The sequence below is a fragment of the Ursus americanus genome, chromosome 3, assembly GCF_024610735.1.
Source record: "Ursus americanus isolate L20-20 chromosome 3, mUrsAme1.1.p, whole genome shotgun sequence".
NCBI classification, from domain to species: Eukaryota; Metazoa; Chordata; class Mammalia; order Carnivora; family Ursidae; genus Ursus; species Ursus americanus.
This window is the reverse complement of record NC_142129.1, coordinates 6,072,507-6,092,883: the sequence shown is the minus strand read 5'-3', so window position 1 is coordinate 6,092,883 and position 20,377 is coordinate 6,072,507. Positions and strand designations below refer to the sequence as shown.

The 20,377-nt window shown below is 57.1% G+C and overlaps 2 protein-coding genes across 2 annotated transcripts; both read right to left on the bottom strand.

Moving 5' to 3' along the window:
* Positions 1–63: 63 nt before the first annotated feature.
* DRC11L (dynein regulatory complex subunit 11 like) lies at positions 64–12,921 on the bottom strand (the record flags this gene model as incomplete). The annotated part of the gene is made up of 18 exons (XM_045793674.2): positions 64–198; positions 749–987; positions 1,328–1,505; positions 1,765–1,851; positions 2,276–2,475; positions 3,105–3,212; positions 3,367–3,449; positions 4,195–4,253; positions 4,348–4,431; positions 5,147–5,253; positions 5,600–5,675; positions 5,808–5,936; positions 6,378–6,462; positions 6,933–7,141; positions 8,645–8,716; positions 10,869–11,054; positions 11,377–11,496; positions 12,451–12,921. Coding segments are annotated over 18 exons (2,598 nt in total), but the record flags the coding sequence as incomplete, so codon positions are not given.
* Positions 12,922–13,973: 1,052 nt separating this feature from the next.
* Positions 13,974–18,774, bottom strand: H2BK1 (H2B.K variant histone 1). The gene is made up of 2 exons (XM_087860692.1): positions 17,488–18,774; positions 13,974–15,560 (listed from the first exon to the last, which is right to left on the bottom strand). The coding sequence occupies exons 1-2, from the start codon at positions 17,617–17,619 to the stop codon at positions 15,324–15,326; spliced, it is 369 nt and encodes a 122-aa protein (XP_087716818.1). The 5' UTR covers positions 17,620–18,774; the 3' UTR covers positions 13,974–15,323.
* Positions 18,775–20,377: the final 1,603 nt, after the last annotated feature.

Below are 20,377 nucleotides of genomic sequence, written 5' to 3'. Positions count from 1 at the left end.
GCTGTGTGGATGTTTATGCCTCTGCCCCTGGCCCTCCACTGGCCGGGTGCCACCCCGTCCCCCTGCCAAGCTTGGGCACCCTGGCCTCAACCATCAGTTCCTTTTCTTCTTCTCCTTCGCCAGCTTGGCTTCCTCAGCGTCCTGGTCCTTGATGAGTTTCACCCTCCTCTTGCCCAGTGGAGTCTTGAAGTACCAGTCCTGGTGGGAGGAGGAGGGGGAGGTGGGAGGGCATGAGCTCCACCCCCGGCTTCTGCCCCCCGACCTCGCCCTCCCCTTTCCACAGACATGCCCTCCGTGCCCTCTGCAGCACCAGCCGCCCGTTCTCCTCTCTTCCCTGGCTCAGGTGTCCTGCTAGAGCCCTGGGTTCCCTTGCTCCCCACCCAATACTCCAGACCACGGGGTCCGCCACGTCAGGGGCGAGCCCTCTCTCTGGCGCTCCCGCGGCCATCCAGACACCCGTGGGGCCCTGGTGGGCAGTGAGTGAGGTGGGGAAAGTGGGTGTCAGTGGGCACCAGGACCAACCACGGGCTCTTAATATCCAGGTGGCACTTTCAGACTCCTGCCCTTGAGGGCACCAGGTGAGCCCACATGCCCTTCCCTGTGATTTCTTGTCCCCTTCCCAGCTAAACTCCATGGGGGAGCAGAGGGAGGGGTCTCAAGGGGCTTCAGAGTCCTGACTCCCTGGTTAGTGCTGGCCCGTTACCCTCTCTCCTGGCCTCCCCGCTACCCCCATCTCCCAAAGCCTCACCTTCAGGGACTCCTCCTCCTCCCTGTACACCGGCCCCAGCTTTGCCAGGTGCCCCAGGAACTCTGAGGCCACCAGGGGCCGCTTGGACAGCTGCAGGACCCGCCGCTCGGTCAGCACTGAGTGGATGGCTTGGAGAATGTGACCGGGTGTGTAGCCATCGGACACCTTGGCCAGGGCACTGATGTCTAGGTTCTGGGTCAGCTGGATTCCCCGGGCCTCTATCATCTGCCTCCAGAGCACTGCAGGCATCAGGGGAGGACACAGGGCGGGGAGTGGTGGTAGTGAGGTCTGCGCTTCTGGAGAGCGGCTCGGTGTTCATCAGTGCCTCTCCTCCCAGGAGGGTGAGAATCATCCTCTCCGCTTCACAGGAGGAAATGAGACTCGGGGACTTATGTGGCCTGCCTGGTGCACGGAGCCAGGCCAGGACCCAGGCCCCTGGGCTGTTGGTCTAGCTGCCCTTCGCTGCCATGGAGGCACCCTCTCAGAGAAGCAGTGGGCAGGGGAAGAAAGGCGAGCAGGCCCCGGCAGGCGTGGTCCCTGGATCCCTTGTCCAGCCGTCCCCACATCACAGGGTCTCACCGTAGCGAGAGGCGTAATCGGGCCGCGGCATGAAGAGGATCCGTTCGTAGGTCCGGCACAGCCCCCTCATCTCCGCCAGCTGCGGCTGGTCAGTTGTCCCTATCAGCATCACGCGGTCTCCTGGGCTCAGCAGTCGCAGGGCCTTGGTGAGATCCTTCTTTATTCGCTTCGGATCCATCTGCTCTGGGGAGGGGCGGGGGGAGAGACACGTGGCTTCTATGTACTTCTGAGTTCTCTCGGAGCACATGCCCACTCTCAGCCTCACGTGGACACTGGGAGGTGGCCAGGGGCAGGCCAATCCTGCTTCCAGGATAAGGAAAGGGCAGCAGGAGGACAGGGAACTTGTCCAAGGCCCCACGGCGGGTGAGGTTTGGAGTTGACTTGAACAAGCCCAAGCCAGCCTTGCCATGGCTCCCGCTGCTGCCCAGTCCCCGCACCTCCTTCTCTTCTTTTGGGACCCTCTTATAGAAATTCTTCTCAGCATTCCCAATCCAGATCACAGATGGCTGTAAGAGTCGAGCCACCTGGACAGGTCAGAGAATAAAAACCTGATGTCAGATGTCCCTGGGCAAGGGTCACCTCCCCGCCTGGTCCAAGGTCTGGCCTTAGAGCTTCGGCCCCCACTTCCCACGTGCCGCCCCTCTCGGCCTGCGGCCCTCCACCACACCTTCGTGTGAACAGAGTCCCCACCCTCCCTGCATGGGGAGGCTGCATATTAAGCCTCATCTCTACCATAAAAGAAACTGCTCTGCTCCCCACTTCCCCCCATGTCCCCCATCCCCAGGGCTTCAGGAATCCACAAGCTCCTAGCAGGGGCTGGTAGGGAGACCTCACCAGCTCCTGAAATCACACCAAATAGGCAGATGGGTGACCACCTAAGCATAAAGCCCACCCTGCTCTGTGCGCACAGCCTGAGAATGAGACGTGCCAAAGTCGGGGGACCCAGACCTTGAAGACGATATGCACTATCATCTGCACCCCCATCTTGCCAGGATATTTGCCCTGCAGGTTGCCAGGTGACAGGTCAAACAGGTTGGCACCAGTTTCTGTGCACACGGCCTTGACCAGCATCTTCTTCCCCATGCCAGAGGGGCCCACCAGGAGGATGGAGCGGATGAGGGGAGCCATGGAGTGTATATCTGGGGAGCCTGAGAGAGGAAACAAGGGCCAGAGGCAGGCAGTAGGCTGGTAGAGGACCGGCCTAGAAGCCACTGTGTGAGGTGAGGCCAAAGGCCCAGGCCTGGGTGGGAAGAAGTTCAGATCCTGGCTGCACTGCCGTCCCCCAGAGTGTGAGCTGTCCCCTAGGCAGGCATGCTGAGAGAGGCAGCCCAGAGGACTTCCAAGGGCTTCCCAGGTCTGATTATGAAGAGTTATATGCAGGGTCAGGAGGAGCCTTCCATCCCCTTCCAGTACCCTTCTGTTTTCTGTACCATCTCTTTCCACTTCTGGATGATGAAGGGGATGGAACTAAAGGGCCTAAGACCAACCGCTTCAGAAAAATCCTGGTCTTCTGGGAAGGGGACAGACTATGGGATATCACTTTGGGTTGGGTAAGGGGCCAGAAAATTGGACTCCTCAGTAGATCAAGGGTCCACATGACTTCTGCGGTGGCCCAGTCTGGGTGTGACCTCCAGCAGGGCCTGCGGAAGGCAGGAGGAGTCCAGCATGCGTCCATAGCACAGGGGACGTGCCCACCTCAGCCACCCTGACACGCACCCCAGTTCCCCCAAGAACCACCTGCCAGCGTTGGCTCTTCCTGCTCCCCAGGGCATCTCACCAAGCCGAAGGATCCCATACAAGGCCACGTTCTGTCGTATGTCAAACAGGGAAGGCATAGGTAACTTGTTGGCCAGATTCAGAACGGATCCAAGATAGAGGTAGTCACCTGGGGGGACAGGTGAGTGGCATCCACCAGGGCAGGGCCAAGAGAGAGCCATGTGAGGAAAAGGCTCACTGCAGGGGTGGTAGCCAGCCACGGGGAGGGCTGTGGCCGGGCACCGGTCCTCAGCCTGGGAGCAGGCTCTGGGGAGCGGTCTCACCAATGTAATCTTTCAAGGCCACTGTCTCGCTCTTCCTTAGAAAGCCAAAGACAACGAGCTCTTCAAACAGAGAGTCCACAGACCTGCAGAGGAGGGCCCCCAAGGGTGAAGGGACGTGGAGGCAGAGATGAGTGGCATGGTGCTACAGGCTTGAGGTCAAAAATACCCATAGTGCCACTGGACAGCCAGCACCAGAAGGCACAGCACCTACCCACCAGCCCAGAAGGCCGTCTGCCCACAGTGGGTGCTCTGTGGGTTGAGTGGGGTGTGAGAAGGACCAGTGCCCTCTGCGACCCCTCAGTCTACTCATGGCCCAAAGTTCCACCATCAGAACCCAGTCATTTGGGCAACATATCACCCTCTTTCTAGAAATCACATTGGATGTATACGCTCCCGGAAGGGGTGGCCGTTAAAGCAACGACATCCAGTGCTCGAGACCCACTTTATCAAAGAAGTGAGTAGACAGCGACCACTGGCAAGTTCCCCAAGGCCCCAGAGTGGATTCCAGGGGGAGATGGCTTTGGTGGGGAGAGCTGATTAAGGCACAAGGCTGCAGGGGGGACGGGAAGGAGGGAGCACTGAGGACAATCCCCCACTCACATCTTCCTCTGCACCACCATTTTCAAAACACTTTCTCATGCTTCTATTTGACCCTCACAGCTACCTTGTGGGTTTGGCAGGGTGGGCACTTGGTTAACGAGGACAGGGAGTCAGAGAGGTTAAGTGACTTTCTCCAGGTCACAGAGCTACAGAACCAGGACCGGAAGTCTGATCAGTCCTGGGCCAGGGTTTGCTCCACCACCCACGATAACGTAAAGGGTCTGCTACCTGTTTGGGGTCAGATCTTTTTCCTTCTTCTTCTTCCCAGCTTTCTTCCCAGTCTTTTTCTGGTTGGAAACAAGCATACGGGCAATCGTCCTCTGGTCCTTGCGTCCCCTGCCGTGTGCGCGTCCGTGTCCCAGCCGTCGCCCCTCATCTTGCCTTCGGATGCTTCAAGGGTCTCCCCTCCTCCCTGTCCACGGCCAGGCGCAGGCTCTTCAGCTCTTGACGCATCAGCTCATCCACCTGGGGGGACAGCGGGAGCGCGGTGGGGCAGCCAGGGGCTGGAGAGGACAGGTGGGAGGGGTGAGGCCTGGGACGGGGTGGACAGGAGGAGGGCAGCCTCAGAGAAGAGCGAGACTAGCCCACGGAAGGCAGCAGGGGTGCCCACCAACAACCTTCCGGCACACCCTTCTGGGACCTGCAGGCTTTGCCCTTCTCCCCCTGCCCCTGTCTCCCTGCACCGGTCCACACCCAGTGCCCTTGCCTGGCATCGACCTGGGGAGAAGCTCCAGGATGGGGTCAGTTGGCTTTCAGTTCAAGCCTCAGACCCACCCTTCAAAGTCTATGTGACGTGAGCAGTTGCAGACAGGTCAGCCCGTGGTCTGACCTCAGGAAAATCATGGCGCCCCCGTCAGGGCTGCTGGAAAGTCCACATGATCTAATGCTCCCAAGGCAGGCCCTGCGGCCGCACAGCAGGAGCTCTTTAAGGGTTGCTGGGCGGGATGGCGGGTGTGACCCTGGCTCAGAGCCCCTCTGCTCTGACCCCGGGGAGAGAGGGATCAGGGAGACGCAGAGGATGATGGAGGATGATGGAGCCCGAGATGGACCGAGCTGGAGCTAAAATGACACAGCGCATAGAGGCTGCTAGAGAAGAGGGGCAGGCCAGGGGCTGGAGGGGAAGAGCCCGAAGCCGTGGAGGCCTGGGGGTGGGGGGAGAGTCCTGAGCCAGCTCGCTCACCTGTATCCGGATCTCATGCTCTACTTCCTTCCTCTTCTCCACCCGGAGCGTCTCGGCGTCAAAACTCTGTTTCGGGTATATACTCCCATACTGGCTCTTCCACACACCTAACCGTGGAGAGCCGGGCAGAGGCATGACGGTCAGAGTCGCAGGGCACCCACACACCCGGCCAGGAACCTGACCCAGGCTGGGACCTCCATCCTCACAGGGCTGTCTGGCACTGCTTCTCCCCAGACCACCGAGGCCTGACCCCAAGGCACAACTCCCTCACCCAGGGAATCGCACTCCACGCTTCCGTCCCCCTTTGGCATCCTCTCCTCGGCCTGCACACCCACACACCCACACTGCCGCCGCACGATCCCAGAGCACGTAGACCCACTTTCCCCAGGACCCAAGGTCACCCCAAGCCCTCCCAAGGCCTGGACACTCTTCCCCAGCCCCCTCCCGCCTTACTCATGTACTCCTCATGTCCGGCATGGATCACGGGTATAAATCTGGATGGCCACACTTTCAGCATTGTGTCTGCTTCCTAGAATAGAAACATCCTTTGATCTCGACCCCTCATGGTCTCTGACCCCTACTCTCCTCCGACCAGCCCCCCACCGGGCATCTCCTCAGGCTCTGTGCCCCCCGCCCACTTGGTCCACATCAAGGTGTTTACCCCCTTCCTGGTCTTCTCGTTCTTCCCTTTCTTTTGCTTCCCCTCTTTTTTCTCCTTTTCTTTTTCCTTATTTTTCTCTTGGTCCTTTTTTTTGCTCTCCTGGATCTGTGCCTCCAGTTCCATTTTTACCTGGGACCAGTGATGGAAGGCATTTCAGGGAAGACCAGCCGGATGCTACAGGACCAGAACCCAGGCCCGAAACAGGGGTGGACAGGGGTCACTCGTGGGGTCCAGATAGCCGAGAGTCCAGAGACGTCCCTGGGGTCCAGCAGGAAAGAGGTGTTTCGATCAGCGCTGCTACTCTTTCTTGGCCCGTGGGGATTTGGAGCCACAAGGAGTCTCACCAGACATGCTTTCTCTCCCTGGCCAAAGATGTCTTCTCTAGACACAGGCACCCCCTCCCCCGCCACGCAGTCTTGCTAGCTACATGTATGTCCTCCAGCCACATCGGCCTCCACTGAGGCTGACCTTCCCCCCACCCTACTGCCCCCCTCAGTTTACACTCAGTACTGGCTGGAAACCCAGACCCCGCCTACCACAGAAAGTCTCCTGTCTCCACCTAGAGGGTACCTGTTCTGGAGTCTTGTCTGCAAAGATCAGGTAGGATCCACCTCTAGGCTCGTCTGGATAATCAGGGAACCGACCAGTAAGGGCACTAAGTAAACATAAAATGGTCAGAGAGATGAACAGGTGGGTGGATGGACAGATGGATGGACGATAGATGGGTAGACGGATGGATAGAAGAATGGGTAAACGGATAGACAGTTAAATAGAGAGAAGGAAGAAGAAAGAAAAAGGACCAGGGGGATAGAGGACAAGAGGGAAGGAACAGAGAGTTACAGATTAGAAAGGAGAGACTCCTCAGGGGGCATCCATGGATGCTTTCCCATCTAGTTTTGGCATTTTCTCGTCCATCCAGGGAAACGAGAAGTCATGGGCAGCGATGGTCCTGTGGGTTGGGGGCCCCAGGTTTAAGTCAGGGGTTTGAGCAGCAAGGGAAGGGGGATGGGATTGGATGGAGAAAAGGGCCCAGTCTGGACTAGAGAACAGACAGGTGTGGGGACATGGTGTGGAGGACGGAAAGAGGGGTTGAAGGTTGGGTCAGCTGAGGCTGGAGACACTGACTGGCATTCAATAAACCACTGTCGGATTTGCTCCTTCAATTTCTCCTTCATGTCAGGCCCCTCTGTCTCTTTGAGAGCATCATGGGTCTTCACCATCGCCAACTGGAACTCTTCCTCCTTCTCCATCTGGTGGATCCTTCGGATATCTTCCCCAAGGCCGGCTTGATATGAGACACCCACGTTCTCCACCTGGCTTGGTGGCGAGGGGAGCTGGGGAAGTGGAGAGGAGGCCCAGGGACTCAGGAGTGGGAGTACAGAGGGCCCAGGCCCTGGCCTCAGGGACACACACCTGCCCCCCTGCTCCCCCAGCACCCCCGCACACGTGAGGCCCCGCATACACGCCCACACGGAACAACGGGCATGCCTGCATCAGGAGAAATTGTGTTTGGAGCCAAAACTCGCCTGTGTAAATTACTCTGATAATGAGTTTGCGAGATGCATCTGGGCTGGCCCCCCTGCCCGTTCCCCCCAGTACACCCTCCCCTGTGGGCCTCCGGCCCCAGCCCCCACCCACACCCCCGCCCCAGCGGCCCGTGTTGGCAGCCGCTCTCGCAGCCACTTTCCCGCCTCATTGGCTCCCAAATGTATTTTAAATATCACTCTGCGCAGAGACAATTACTGAAAACGCTGAGCTCACACTGCTGATGGGCCCGGGCGGCCAGGCTCATTCCTCACCCACCACCATATGCCATGCCCCCCCTTCCCTCCAAGGCCCGACCCTGGCTTCCCTCTGCCTGCTCTTGTCTCCTGGGGGTCCAGCTCTCTGAACCCCCAAGTCTGACCTCCACTCCCACGTTGTGCCCCCGATCCTTCCTTCCTTCTGAAGCCCCCAAGCCTCCAGCAATAGCCACCCCGGCCCTTGTCTCTGGCCCCTTCGGTGCCCCAGCCCAGCCTCTCCCCAACTCCCTTTCTCAGGAGGCCTTCACAGGTTCTGCCCGCTGCAAAGCTCCCTCTCAGGGATCACACCCCTCATCCCCACCACGGCTTTCTTTCCAAAGTCAGCAGAGACTAGCCAGAAGTAAGATCCAGCAGAGAGAAGGGGACAGAGGTTATGCGGGGAGTGGGGCCTGTTCAGCACAAGCGCTGGGGGCTGCCCCTCTCACCACCCCCGCTCCCCTAGCTGCACACTCCTGCTCACAGACCAGGTAACGCTCGGCTAGACTCCCTGCATAGCAGAGGAGAAGCCAGTCTGGGCCCCTCAGAGCAAGTGGGGAGACTGTCGCCTGAAACACTCTGCTGTGAGAGGGATATGCTCCCATCCCACCCTGGCCCCTGTGGTTCTCCCAGAGGCTATAAGAGCCCTGGAGGGGGGCTCCCACCAGCCTTGTGTCTCCTCCCTCCTCTGGGTGCACCCACTCAGCCTCTCCTTCTGGCCAGGGGCAAGAACAGGAGGTCCAGAATGCTCTGTGCTACCATGCCTCGTCCCACCCCACATGTGAGATCCTCCCAAGGGTTTTAGAGGGGGAGGGGTACAAAGGGACGGGGCTTGGTGGTGGCTTTCTGGTCCTTCCCGCTCTTTCTCAAACCCTGAAGGATCCTTTAACCAGGATCCCCAGGCCTGAACCCCTCCACTCATGCCAAGCACAGTCCCAAGCGGAGGGAGTTGTGGGCAGTGAGGAGCTGTATGGGGGGCACAGAGGGACAAAAAAGAGGGGAGGGACCCCATGCACTAGCCCGGCCCTAGCCCCTGTCCGGGGTGAGGCGGGGGCTTACCATGCCAATGAACTCCATCTCCGTTCGCCGGTCCTGCTGAGTACGCTTCCTCTGCAGGTAACCCTTCCACACCTGGGGGGACACATGGGCCGAGACACGCCCCCCACTGCATTTCTGCAGGGATGCGGCTTGTGTGATCAGCCCCAGGGAGAAGCAGCAGCCACTCGCAAGGAAAGGTCTGGCTAGGGGAGCTCTGGGGTGGGAGGTGGGGGAGGAGTGCCAGGGAGGACACCTCCCAGGGCAGCCTGTGGGCAAGCGGCACCCGGAGCAGGAGCAGCCCAGGACAGGGCGGGGCCGGTAGGCACCCACGCGGCCCAGCTCCAAGGCTATGCTCCCTCAGGGGTCCCTAGGAATACCCTCCTTCTCATCCCCACCCTCTAATCTGCTGTGTCTTTTTGAGGTCAAGTTCAAATACCACCTTCCCCCAGAAGCACTCCCACTCTCACTTCTCAGAATTCCCACACCATCTGGAATACACACTTGATTCCCCCCCCCCCCCCCCCCCCCGGGCATGTAGACATCGGTCCTGTAAGGGCTGTGGAGCTCCCCTGATGAATTCCTACAGTTTTGACCCAAGGAAACTGAGGCTGGAGACAGGACATGGCCTCTCCCGGGTCTAAGAGCCCATTTGGGCAGAGCTCAGACAGGGCCAGGGTTCCTGACTCCTTGCCCAGTGCTCTTCTCCCACGCCTCCGGCCACTCTCAGCTCCGAGGACTGCCCAGTACCAGTGGGGTGGGGGCGGGGCACTGGGCAGGGGGCACTGGCCAGGTGGGTTCTGTTCCATAACAGAGCCTCAGAGAGCAGCCTCTGTGTCCACAGTATTTCTATATTCTCGATGTTTAGCAACAGGGACAAAATGACTTGCTTTGGCTTTTACGGGAGAAGAGGGGCTCTCTCTTTGGGGCTAACCTTCCTCCTTGAAGGGTTTGCTTTAGCGGGCCCTGGGAGCAGGAGCTGCTCCTCATCCATGGGCCAGCCCGGCATTAGTACAGTCACCCAGGTGCAGGGGACTCAGATGGGCATGCTCCGTGCACTGATTAAAAATCTAAAAATCTAGGGACACCTGGGTGGCTCAGTTGGTGAAGCGTCTGCCTTCGGCTCAGATCATGACCCCAGGGTCCTGGGATCGAGCCACATGTTGGGCTCCCTGCTCAGCTGGGAACCTCCCACTCCCTCTCCTGCTTGTGCTCTCTCTCTCCATCAAATAAATAAAATCTTTTTAAAAAAATCTAAAAATCGATCCCATTTGGAGGGTATATATCTTCTTGAGTTATTATTTGTTAGTTGGTTGGTTTGCTTCTGGGCTTTGGTGGAAAGGAGTTCTAAGTTTCCTCTCTCGGGCTAGCAGACAGTTCCTGAGGCATTGGGGCTTGAGAGAGAAGCTGCGAGAAGATGTTCATTGGAGACAGAAAGACCAGCCCCACGCCAGCAGTTCTGGGCCTACTTCTGGAAAGAAAAAGTGGCAAGGGATGTCCTGTGACAGGACAGGGCAGCGATCTCAGGACCTATGATGCTGCAGGAGCAAAGGGTTCCCTTTCTGCACTGGAATTTTCCTAGGGCCCCTCCAGCCTCCTCAAGCTGGTAACTGCTACCAAACGGAGTAGGCCTGTGTCAGCAGGACTCAGGGATGAGAGAGCCCCCCCCCCACACACACACACAGGGACAGCAAGAGCTGAGAGGTGCGGAATGGCCACCCGGAATAGAAGAGAGGGGTGACCACCGGGACGGTAAGAAGGCCCAGGGACACCTAGGGATGGGGCTGGGTTTGCTGCAGTGGGGCAGATGGGATGTGATGATGTTATTTCCATGGTAAAGGGTGACCCAGATGGCACAGCCTTTGAGGACATCTGGGTCACATCAGTTCTCAGACTCTGTTTCGTTCTTCACCATTCCTTTTACCTCAGCTGCCAGGAGTCTCAGGATCCATTTTAGTGACTCATCGTTAACAGTCTTACGAGTTTCCGGAATGATCATCTACTCTGTTCTGCTACCTTGTTATGGATCTTTCTCCCCTAATTTTAATGATCCTTCTCTTTCTGGGGCTTTTATAAGATGTAGCACAAGATACAAGCTTATTAACTGACTACGTCTCCAGTTTAGGATCTGGTTATGGGGGTAACAGAATCCAAACACCAGCACCTCTGTCCTCAGTTGCTGAGCCAGGCAGTCTTCCTGGAAGAGGTGACTCAGCTCTGACTTTCCTCCTGGGTGCTGGGGGGTTACCTTCTGTACGGTGATAGCTGCTTCATTCTGATTGAACTTGTGCCAACCGTCCTCTCGAATCTTCCGATCCCGCTCCTCCTCTTTCCGAATCTCTCGCATGAAGGTGGCTCGGAGCCGGCCTTGCCTGGCCCGCTCAGCCCTTTGTAGTAAGATTATGGCCTCGGTCCGGTGCATTTCTGGAAAACCCTGGCCACAGCAGGGGCAAAGGAGCCGGAGAGGATGAGAGAGGGCTTGTATCCAGGCTAGCAGCTGGGACACCATCCACCAAAGGACATGCTGGGGACATGGTCCTCCCAAAACATCTCAGTTCCCAAATCCTGTCCCCTATCTCGGTGTCAGAAAGTTTCAAGGAGCACGAGAGCATATTTGAAGCAGGCCAGAGATTACCCAAAGAGCACTCTGAGGTGGGTAAAGGGCAGGGCAAGTCTCCTCTGTGTCCGGGAAGATGGCATCTCTGTTCTGGGAGGGGTATATGAGAGGAGTCTGGGAGGGTGTCTCCCTGACTTACCCCCTTAGCGGTCACTGGCTCCATTCTGGACAGGATCTCTGCCAGCATCAGCTCGCGCTCCTTCAGAATGGTGGACTGCTCCAGCAGAAAGTATTTGGGGATTGGAACCTCCAGGTCTGCCTTTGGGACAATATGGGGGAAGGAGGGTCAGGACTCAAAATCTGGGCCATCTGGCTGATCCTACCATTTTAGCTGCTCATATAGACACTGGTGATGGTTTCCCTCATCTTAGAGCCCCGGGGTGGGAGATTTATGGGTTATGGGCAGCTGCCCCTGAGCTCATCCCTCCATCCCCCTGCCCCACCATGTAACCGAGCTGAATTCTGGAGGATCATGATAGTAATGGGCAGTGGCTCCAATCCTGACTGTGCATCCGAATCAACTGGGAAGCTCTTACAATGCAGACTCCTAGGCCCTCCCCAGACTACCACCTCAGAATGCCAGCGGCTGGAGAATCTGCTTTTGTTAGTTTGTTTTTTCAAGTCCACAGCTGAGTGTGATGCAGCCAGTCTGGAAACTCTGAGATTTCCTCCGATGGGGAGCAGTGAACCGTGACCTTAGGGCCCACTGGAGACTGGTGCATTCACATCACCTTCGGGGCTTGTTAAAATGCAGGAGCGGATTACTGGGTTTGAGCTGTGGTCCGAGATTCTGCATTTCTAGCAAAGTCCTAGCAACACCGGTGTTGATGATCCAAGAACCACACGTTGAGAAGCAAGCCTCTAGGGAATGGTCTTCACCAAATGCCTGAAGTTGGTGGGTATTCCCAGCCCTGGGGGGCCTCCAGTCTGACTCTCTAGCCATCCCCGCAACGACTTGCATGCACCCCCTCTTCTGAAACCCTTGTCCCGACCAAACCCCATCCTCTGATCTGCCCCGTCCTCCTTCCCTTGCAGAGGTCCCAACACCAGGGTTGTCCTTGGGAGGTGAGGACCAGCTCCAGCCTCTCCCCGCCCTCCTGCCCCAGGTGGTGGAGGCATGGCTCCGTGTCCGCGAGAGGTCAAGGCCACGGGCTAGCCCCCCCACCCCTCCCCCCTCCCCCGTGGGCGTGGCTCCGCTGCGTGGCCCGCGCACCGGGGTGAGCTTGAGGTCCTGTAGCACGCGGTCCAGGCAGTGGTATTCGCTCAGGTCGGCGCGCACCAGGTCGTCCTTGAGCTCCAGCACGCGGCCCGCCACGCTGTCCAGCAGCCGCCGCAGCAGCCGCCGCTTCTGCGGCTGTACCATCTGGTCGTAGAGGGTGTCGAACCGGCGCATCAGCCCGAGGTAGGACAGGTAGATCGAGGAGAGCCTGTACTGGAAGGACTGCCGCTCCCTGGGGGACACGGGTTCCAGCAGGGGCTGCTCCTGGTCCAGCAGCTCTTGCAGGGTCACGTGGGAGGAGTCCCAGAGGCGTTGGTAAGCTCTGGAGGGGAGGGGAGATGGGACAGCAGGCCTGGGTTGATCTGGGCCGTGGAGGAGTGGGGCAGTGAAGGGGGGTGGGGAAGATGGGCTCTGCCGAGGCTTTTGAGGAGTGTGAACTCGGGGTTCCAGAGGTGTGCAGTAAGGTTACTCATGGTGAGGAGGGGTCCTGGGGGGGGCGTGAGGTGGCAGTGAAGAGAACACATGTCGTGGCCTGGAGCACACGGGACATTGGGGTCACTGGGAGGAGGAAGGCCACAATGGATTAGCAAGGAGGATGAAGGATAGGCATGGCCCTTAGGGGCTCCCTGGAAGGAAGAGGCCTCTTGGAGTCTGCAGTCCGTCCCTCCCGGGAGAGCGTGCAGCCCAGGAATGCTGCAGGGGTCTAGAATGGTGAGGGGGAAGGGGGGGTGTGGAGGAGTGTAGAGAAGGGTCCCTTCCCCCGATTCTGGAATCAGTAGTTCAAGGAAAGTCTGAGGAGTGAAAGCTGCCCCCAGACCGGAGCAGCCAGGGGCCGCTGTGTGAATGTCCGGGGCCCAGCCAGGGCTGGCCCAGCCCGGAAACCCCGTCTCCCCATCATCCCTTCTTCCATCCACCTGCCCCGGCCCTGGGGCTCCACTCGTGCTCCTCACTCACCCCTCAGACATGGGGCCCACTTCTCACAGTTCCCTTTTTGAGCTGGTCATGCAGTCCACAGAAACTATGGCTCCACCTTGACTCCACCCTCCCCCCCCCCCGAAGCCAGAACAGCCCAGTTTGGAGAGTTCCATCCCATTGTCTCAACGTTCTAAGGCTGTGAGGGGAGGGGGCAGCAGGTACAGGACTGGGGACCCTTATCTCAGAGGATGTTCCCATAGCAAGCCTTGGAAGGCTAGGGCAGAGGGTGGGGTCAGCTGTGGCTTCTTTTCTTGGAGGATCAAATAAAAGAGTTGCTGTTTGAAGTCACCCTGAGAGCTGTGAGGCTGTGGGTGAAGGTTAGCCCTAAAGGCATTCATTTTTCCAACCACACTTCTCAGCTGGAGGAACCCTGTTCTCCTTCATTCAGAGCCAGCCTCCTTGGCTCTTACTGATGACTGTCCTGGAGGCAGGTGTGATGTGAGGGGGAAGGGGCACTGGAGTTGCAGTCAGAAGGTCCGGGTTCAGGCCTCGAGGTCACAACCCCTTGAGATGAGCACAAGCACACCTGTTTCCCTGGGGTCTGATTGCACTTCACATGGTTCATGTGAACTGTGCCTGTGCAAAGAATGACATTAGAAAGAGTAGCAGATGGGACCCAGTGGTCTTTGGGGCTCATTCTGAGCTGTCTGTGGGATACCCCATCGGGGCTACAGGCTCAGGAGACCATTCTTTGGAAAATACAAAACATAGCGGCAGAACCCTGACTCTGGTCAGCTGAGGGTGACCTTTTTGATTCGGTGTTAAGTAGGGACATATGAATAAATAAGGCACAGAGCAAAGGAAAGGGAGAGAAAGGGAAGAGCAGCAAAGAGGAGCAAGAGAGGAGGAGTTCCGTGACTTTCATGTGCATGCAAATTACCCGAGATCTCATCAAAAATGCAGATGCTAATTCCACGATCTGACTGATCTGACTTGGGTCTCTGAGTCACACCGTAGCACGGTATGAAACTCAGTGGCAGTGGGGAAGAGCCGGGGCTCAGGGGCCAGATCTCCTGGGCCCCCCCCTTTCTAGCTGTGGGACTAAAACGTGGGTTAGGCTTGGCCTCCAAGAAAATGTGTCAAGGATGTAGGACGGCATCCAGAGGTCAGCCCCCGTTACAGTGAGCCTATTCCGTACATGAAGGGGACAAGCTGTGACTGTCCAGTGGCAAAGGGAAGATAAAGGATTTTGCACTTGTTCACTGAATGCAACCCCTTCACCCCACCCCCTCACAGCTTGGGAGGGAATTTGTGGGTCATACGCCCACAAGATAGAGCAGAGGCCGAGTGAGAGAGAAAAAGCAAGTGTGAGCAAATGTTAGGTGGTGAAACTAGGGGAAGGATATACAAGTCGTCATTGTACTTTCTTGCAATTGTTCTGTGGGTTTGAGATTTTTCAACATAGTTTGGGAAAAAGAGAGGGGTCTCAAATATTCCTACCAATGTCCTGAAATTAGGGGGAAGAAAACAATAGGGGAAAGCAAACAAGTCCTATAGATCCCAGCAGGTTATTGAAAAGCCTTCCATTTCGTATCTTGAAGAAAAACATCTATGTGGCCCCGGTGCCCAGCACAGGACAAAGATGGTAGTTTGCCAGGAAAGGCATCACGAAACCATGGCCTAAGGGAGTGAACACACAGCCTATCGGGGATTCTAATCCAGATCCCAAGTCTTACTAAAGCTCGAGTTAGAGCTTTGCGTGTGTACAAAGCACTGTCACACGCTGCTCACGGGGCACACTCAGAAAGCAGTATTCAAAAAGTATGAGTAAGTAGCATTCCACCCTGTGGCCATAAAAAGGGACCACGCCCTTGGCCCCACATCACACGCCCCTTCTCAAATCACCACAGTGCGCGGGAGCAGTTCACTCTTTATTAACGCTCGGCCCCGGGTCACTTGGAGCTGGTGTACTTGGTGACGGCCTTGGTGCCCTCGGACACGGCGTGCTTGGCCAGCTCCCCGGGCAGCAGCAGACGCACCGCCGTCTGGACTTCCCGGGATGTCAGTGTGGTTCGGCCTGAGTACTGGGCCAGCCGGGCAGCCTCGCCAGCCAGCCGTTCGAACACATCATTCACAAACGAGTTCATGATGCTCATGGCCTTGGAAGAGATGCCGATGTCTGGGTGCACCTGGAGAAGCAGCAGGGACCACTCCGTTAAGAGGAGGCTCTGCCCGACGGCCCAGCCCCGGGTTCCGGACCGCAAGACTCCCTCACCAGCCTCTCTCCAGAGGCCAAGACATGGAAATAGGGGTTTGCTACTATATCCAAGCTAGAAGTTTTTCCTAACTGTAGAAAGTAAGGCTATCAAGTGCCTTGTGTGAGCACGTGTAAGCATCAACCTTTGACAAACGCAATCAGTTACACAGCACTTTGCTTTCCTCGTTTAGTGTATTTGCGTCGCGTTACTGCTAGAAAGGGACTCCTAGTGGTGAAGTTCCCGGAGGCGGGAGGACCACTGGGTCCAAGGGTTTACGTACTTAACTTGGCAAATTATTACCAGATTATTATCCGGAGGGCACACTCATGTGACACGATCTCAGCACCAGCCTAGGAGTCAGAACACCTGGGAACGTGGCCGTTCGGTGAATCACCGCATGACCTCAAGTGAGGCACTTTCCTCTGGGCCTCAATTTCCTCCCCTGTCACACAAGATTTGAACTAGCTGACCTCCAGTAACACAAGCCATAGGGGCCTGGTGACAGTCCGAACCTGGGAGCGGGCAGACATGAAGTGTTTCCCTGTGAAGTGGGAGGGGCCACTGCCAATGACACACATCAAGCCAGTGGTGGAGACAGAAGTGGAACTCGGGCCCTCCCCACAGCCTCTCGATGTCAGCGGCGCAGGGGATCCGAGCCTAAACCCCTCATGTTATCACATCGTTTTCTCCTTGGGGTGGAGGGGTGTCACGGTGAGTTTCACAGTCCGTGGGTGACTCCCTAGCAGCTCTCCTTCGCCAGTGCAACCCGGGGCCAACCCTTGCCTCACCGTTCTTGAGCCCCAAGGTTAGGCAGAGCTGCAGGGCTCACCAGGGCTCCCTCCCACCCCCACGTTCTTCAGGTCACTGGAGTCTGTCCTCTGCTGCTGCCCTTACGGCCCTCTACAATGTCCCTGTCCCACCCCGGACCTGACCCCACGAAAGCATTCCCAGGCTCCGTGTCTGGAATCTACTCTAACAAAGCGGCAAGACTCGGGTCGCAGAGACTCAGGGCAGGCCAGGGAGCTGTTCTGCCGGCCCCTGGCCCTGGTTCTGCTGAGCGGGGCAGAGGCTTGGAGGCCAGGCTGCCTTGTATCCTTGACACACTGTTGTTGGGTGCCCGCTGATGCCCCCAAACATTTGTCAGTGTGCAAGTGCCAGGAGTAGGTGCTTCTCGTAGGTGCCTGGCAGGCTGCACGAGCAGAGAGCAGCCACAGCACCCGTGCGTGAAGAGGTGGGACGAGCAGGAGCCAGGGGCCCGCCCCCCACTGCTGCCAGGTCACAGGACTCAGTCAATGCACGGAGCCCTCGTGGACCTTAGGGTCCTCATCCGCACAGCAGACCGATCCCGGAGCCCCTGAGTGACCGAGGGCTGTGTGGCTGCAAGGCCTTCCCTGAGACCTCAGCTCACACACACAGCTCCCGGCTCCAGCCACCACTAACTAGGGCCTCTCGTTGGTACCGTAATGTTGGCATTCGACCACGCTTCAGCGCCACGCTTTCTTACAGCCTTCCCTGTCTTTCGATTACGTCCCAGCTAACGTTCCACACAAGCATCTTGTCTGCCCAAAGCCCTGTAAGCTTCGGGACTGTGGTGGTGAGCTTTAAAGCTCGTCACAGGTGCACGGCGGGTACCGAGAGGTCGTAGGGGCCTCTGAGCTCGAGCAGAGCCACCGCAAGAGGCGCACGGCAGCGTGCCTGAGGCCACCCCCGCAGTGCCAGGAGTAAACAGAGGGGGACTCTCTGTCCAGTGCTCTCTCAAGGCTCTTTCGCCAGTACACTCCACACACACACACACACACACACACACACACACACACGCTCACACTCACGCGCGCGCACGTCAGCTCCCCACTCTCACCTGCTTTAGCACCTTGTAGATGTACATTGAGTAGGTTTCCTTGCGCCGGCTGCGCTTTCTGGACTTCTTATCGCCGGAACTACGGCCCCTTCGGCCCGCCGACTGCTGCTGCCGTCCATGCTCCGCGCTCATCCTCCCGCTCCTCCAGCAGCCGCCTCCTGCTCCTTGGGGTGCTTTTATGGAGTCAGCTGCCCACCAGGTGGGGCTGGGGGCCAGCACCTGGGATGGAGGGGGTGGGAGGGGCGGAGCGTGGCCCCTCCCTCTCCAGAACACGCTCTGGGTTAATCCTGAAAGAAACTAATGGCTCCCACCTCTCCCGTAAGTGATTTCCTGTCTCTGAATGAGAAGCCCTCCCCCGCCCCGTACCCTCCGCCAACCGATCATCTCCCAGAATACTACACACCTGTGAGAGTTCACACAGCACCAGACCACGCCATGAGATCACTCTGCACCCACTGTGCTCAGCATGACTTGAAATGCAGGGGAGTGTCAGGAAGAACACAAGGCACCCCCCACCCCGCACCCCCAGAGCCCTACAATACAGCTGAAGAGGCCAGACCAGCCCACACAAAAGACAAGAGTAGAAGGACTAAAGAGGGGGCATAGCGAAGAGAGTTCAGAAAAGAAAAACTAGTGAGGGCTGGGGCGCCTGAGTGGCTCTGTCGGTTAAGTGTCTGCCTTCAGCCGTGGTCATGATCTCCAGGTCCTGGGATCCAGCCCTGCTTCGGGTTCCCTGCTGAGCAGGGAGTCTGCTTCTCTCTCTCTCTCTCCCTCTGCCCCTCCCCACTGCTCATTCTCTCTCTCTCTCTCTCAAATAATACAATAAAATCTTAAAAAAGAAAAACCAGTGAAGGCTACGGTAGCCAGAGATAGCTTCATGGAAGGAATGGGGATGTGACGCTGGTCTTGTAGGAGGGGTACAGTTTAACTGGGGAGAATGACAGAAGGACAATCCGTGGGAAAAGCAGAGTGGAATCAATGCGTGCTGAGTACATGAGGCTGGGACGGATGGCAGAAGTGGAGCAGAACCCGAGCCTAGACCAGATGCAGGCAGCGGGAAACCACGGGCTGGAAGGGCCCCCCGGGGAAGGTTTTGGGCAGACTGGAGGAGCCAGAGCAGAGGGACGCTGGATGCTTTCCACGAAAGCAGGTGAGGCGGGTTCCCTGTGCAAGTTCGCTGCAAAGGGAAGAGGCAGCTGTTCAATGGAATAGTTCTCACTTTGCACCTACGTGTGAATGATATTTCAGGTTCTTAAGTGCTGTGTGATTAAAGAAACCTGGAGCAACGTGAGAAATATGGGCGGGGGGGGGGGGGGAGGAGAGGGTTTTCCCAGTCAGGAAGAGGTGGGGGAGCGTAGTGAAGACCAGCATCATCTGTCAGTGGGTGGAAGCAAGCCTGAGCAGCCAACACCTCACTAATCTCACCTCTTCATCCGCTTCCCCAACAGCCGGCTACAGCTTGCGCGCTAAGGTTCAAGAGGACCAGGAGGGAATTCTTAATCCAAAAGAAAGTGCTGCTAATTTTAGGCCTTTGTAGAAATGTATATATAGTGAGCTTTTTAAGCATTCTTGAAGTTTTTGAAATTGGCTTTTTGAGGGGGTTGCGAACAGGCAAGCTGAATAGCCTTTGATTCTCCCAGTTCTGAAGCCTTATTTCGCACCTCAAGTAAGACCCTGGGGGACTTGAAAGGGAATCGGGAGGAACATACCCAGGATCTCCCTTGGCTGAAGGAGCAGGAGTGTTCATCTCTGTACCCATCGTCCCAGCAGCTCATTCTCGAGGCTATTCTCCCCCTTACCCGTCTCTGGATACTCAGAGCAGAAAAAGCAACAAAGCCAGGCCCCTCAGGGTGGGAGTCCGAGCCTGACTCCAGCCTCGCCACCAAGGGCTCGGCCGCAGCTTCTCAGCTCACATTCACTCCCACCGTTCCGTCTGCCCGGGGCAGCTCTTGGACTTCAGGGTCATCTGAGGTCCTAATCATCTTTCAAGTTGGAGCACCAATCCTGCCTTTCTGGAGAGCTACTCACAAGAAACTTTCCCCCCTTCTGAATCCTTCTGTGTATCCTAACAAGTCACAATTGAGCATCTGATTTATGCCCTGTCGTGTTCTCTAGCCATTGTCGGCTTCCCCATTAGATCGTGAGCTCCTTGGGGGTTTAGACACCATCTGGGACTGTTTTTTGTTTTACATAGTCTTAGCTGTAATCAGCACTGAAAAATCATGGCTGTGTAGGTCTCCCCACAGGGACGGCTGCTGAGGTGGTGTAATGAATCCGAACCAGTGCAGTTGGCCACCGGTGTGCCTGGTGGACAAAGGCTGCGAGTGCTAGTTGAGTTCGGATAGATCATGCAGAGCCCTGGCTGGGAAGTAAATTAGATCATGCTAACAAAAATTAAGGCCGTGGACAGATAAAATAACACAACTTCCTGTATCCCACCCAGAAATTGTGGTTCACAAACCTCAGTGTGAAAATGCGGACTCCTGACCATTTCTGCATCTCTCCCACCCCACCAGATGAAATCAATAGGTTGGGGCCTGGTAATCTGCATTTTAACAAGCACCACTGGCTCCAAGTGTTGAGGTGCGGGTCGCAGCAAAGGAGCCTCAGACCACTCTACAAAACATGTCCCAGGAGAGTGGTTCTCAAAGTTCGGCCCCCAGACAAGCAGCATCAGCAGTACCTGGAAACTCGTTACAATATTTTAATTCCTGGTCTCACCCCCGACCTACTGAACCACAAACCCTGAGGCAAGACCCAGTGACTGGTGATGTAATGAGTCTTCCAGGTGATTGTGACGTGTGTCGTGAGACAATGGCCTAAGACAAGGCACAACTTCAAATCAAGGGAAGGAGAGTTATTCCAACTCCTGAAGACTAGTCTTTAGTCT

Excerpts from the sequence above, each read along its gene's own strand:
- H2BK1 (XM_087860692.1), bottom strand. The coding sequence starts at position 17,619 with ATGAGCGCGGAGCATGGACGGCAGCAGCAGTCGGCGGGCCGAAGGGGC. Across the intron at positions 15,561-17,487 it reads TCTACAAGGTGCTAAAGCAG|GTGCACCCAGACATCGGCAT; the intron begins GTGAGAGTGGGG and ends CTGCTTCTCCAG.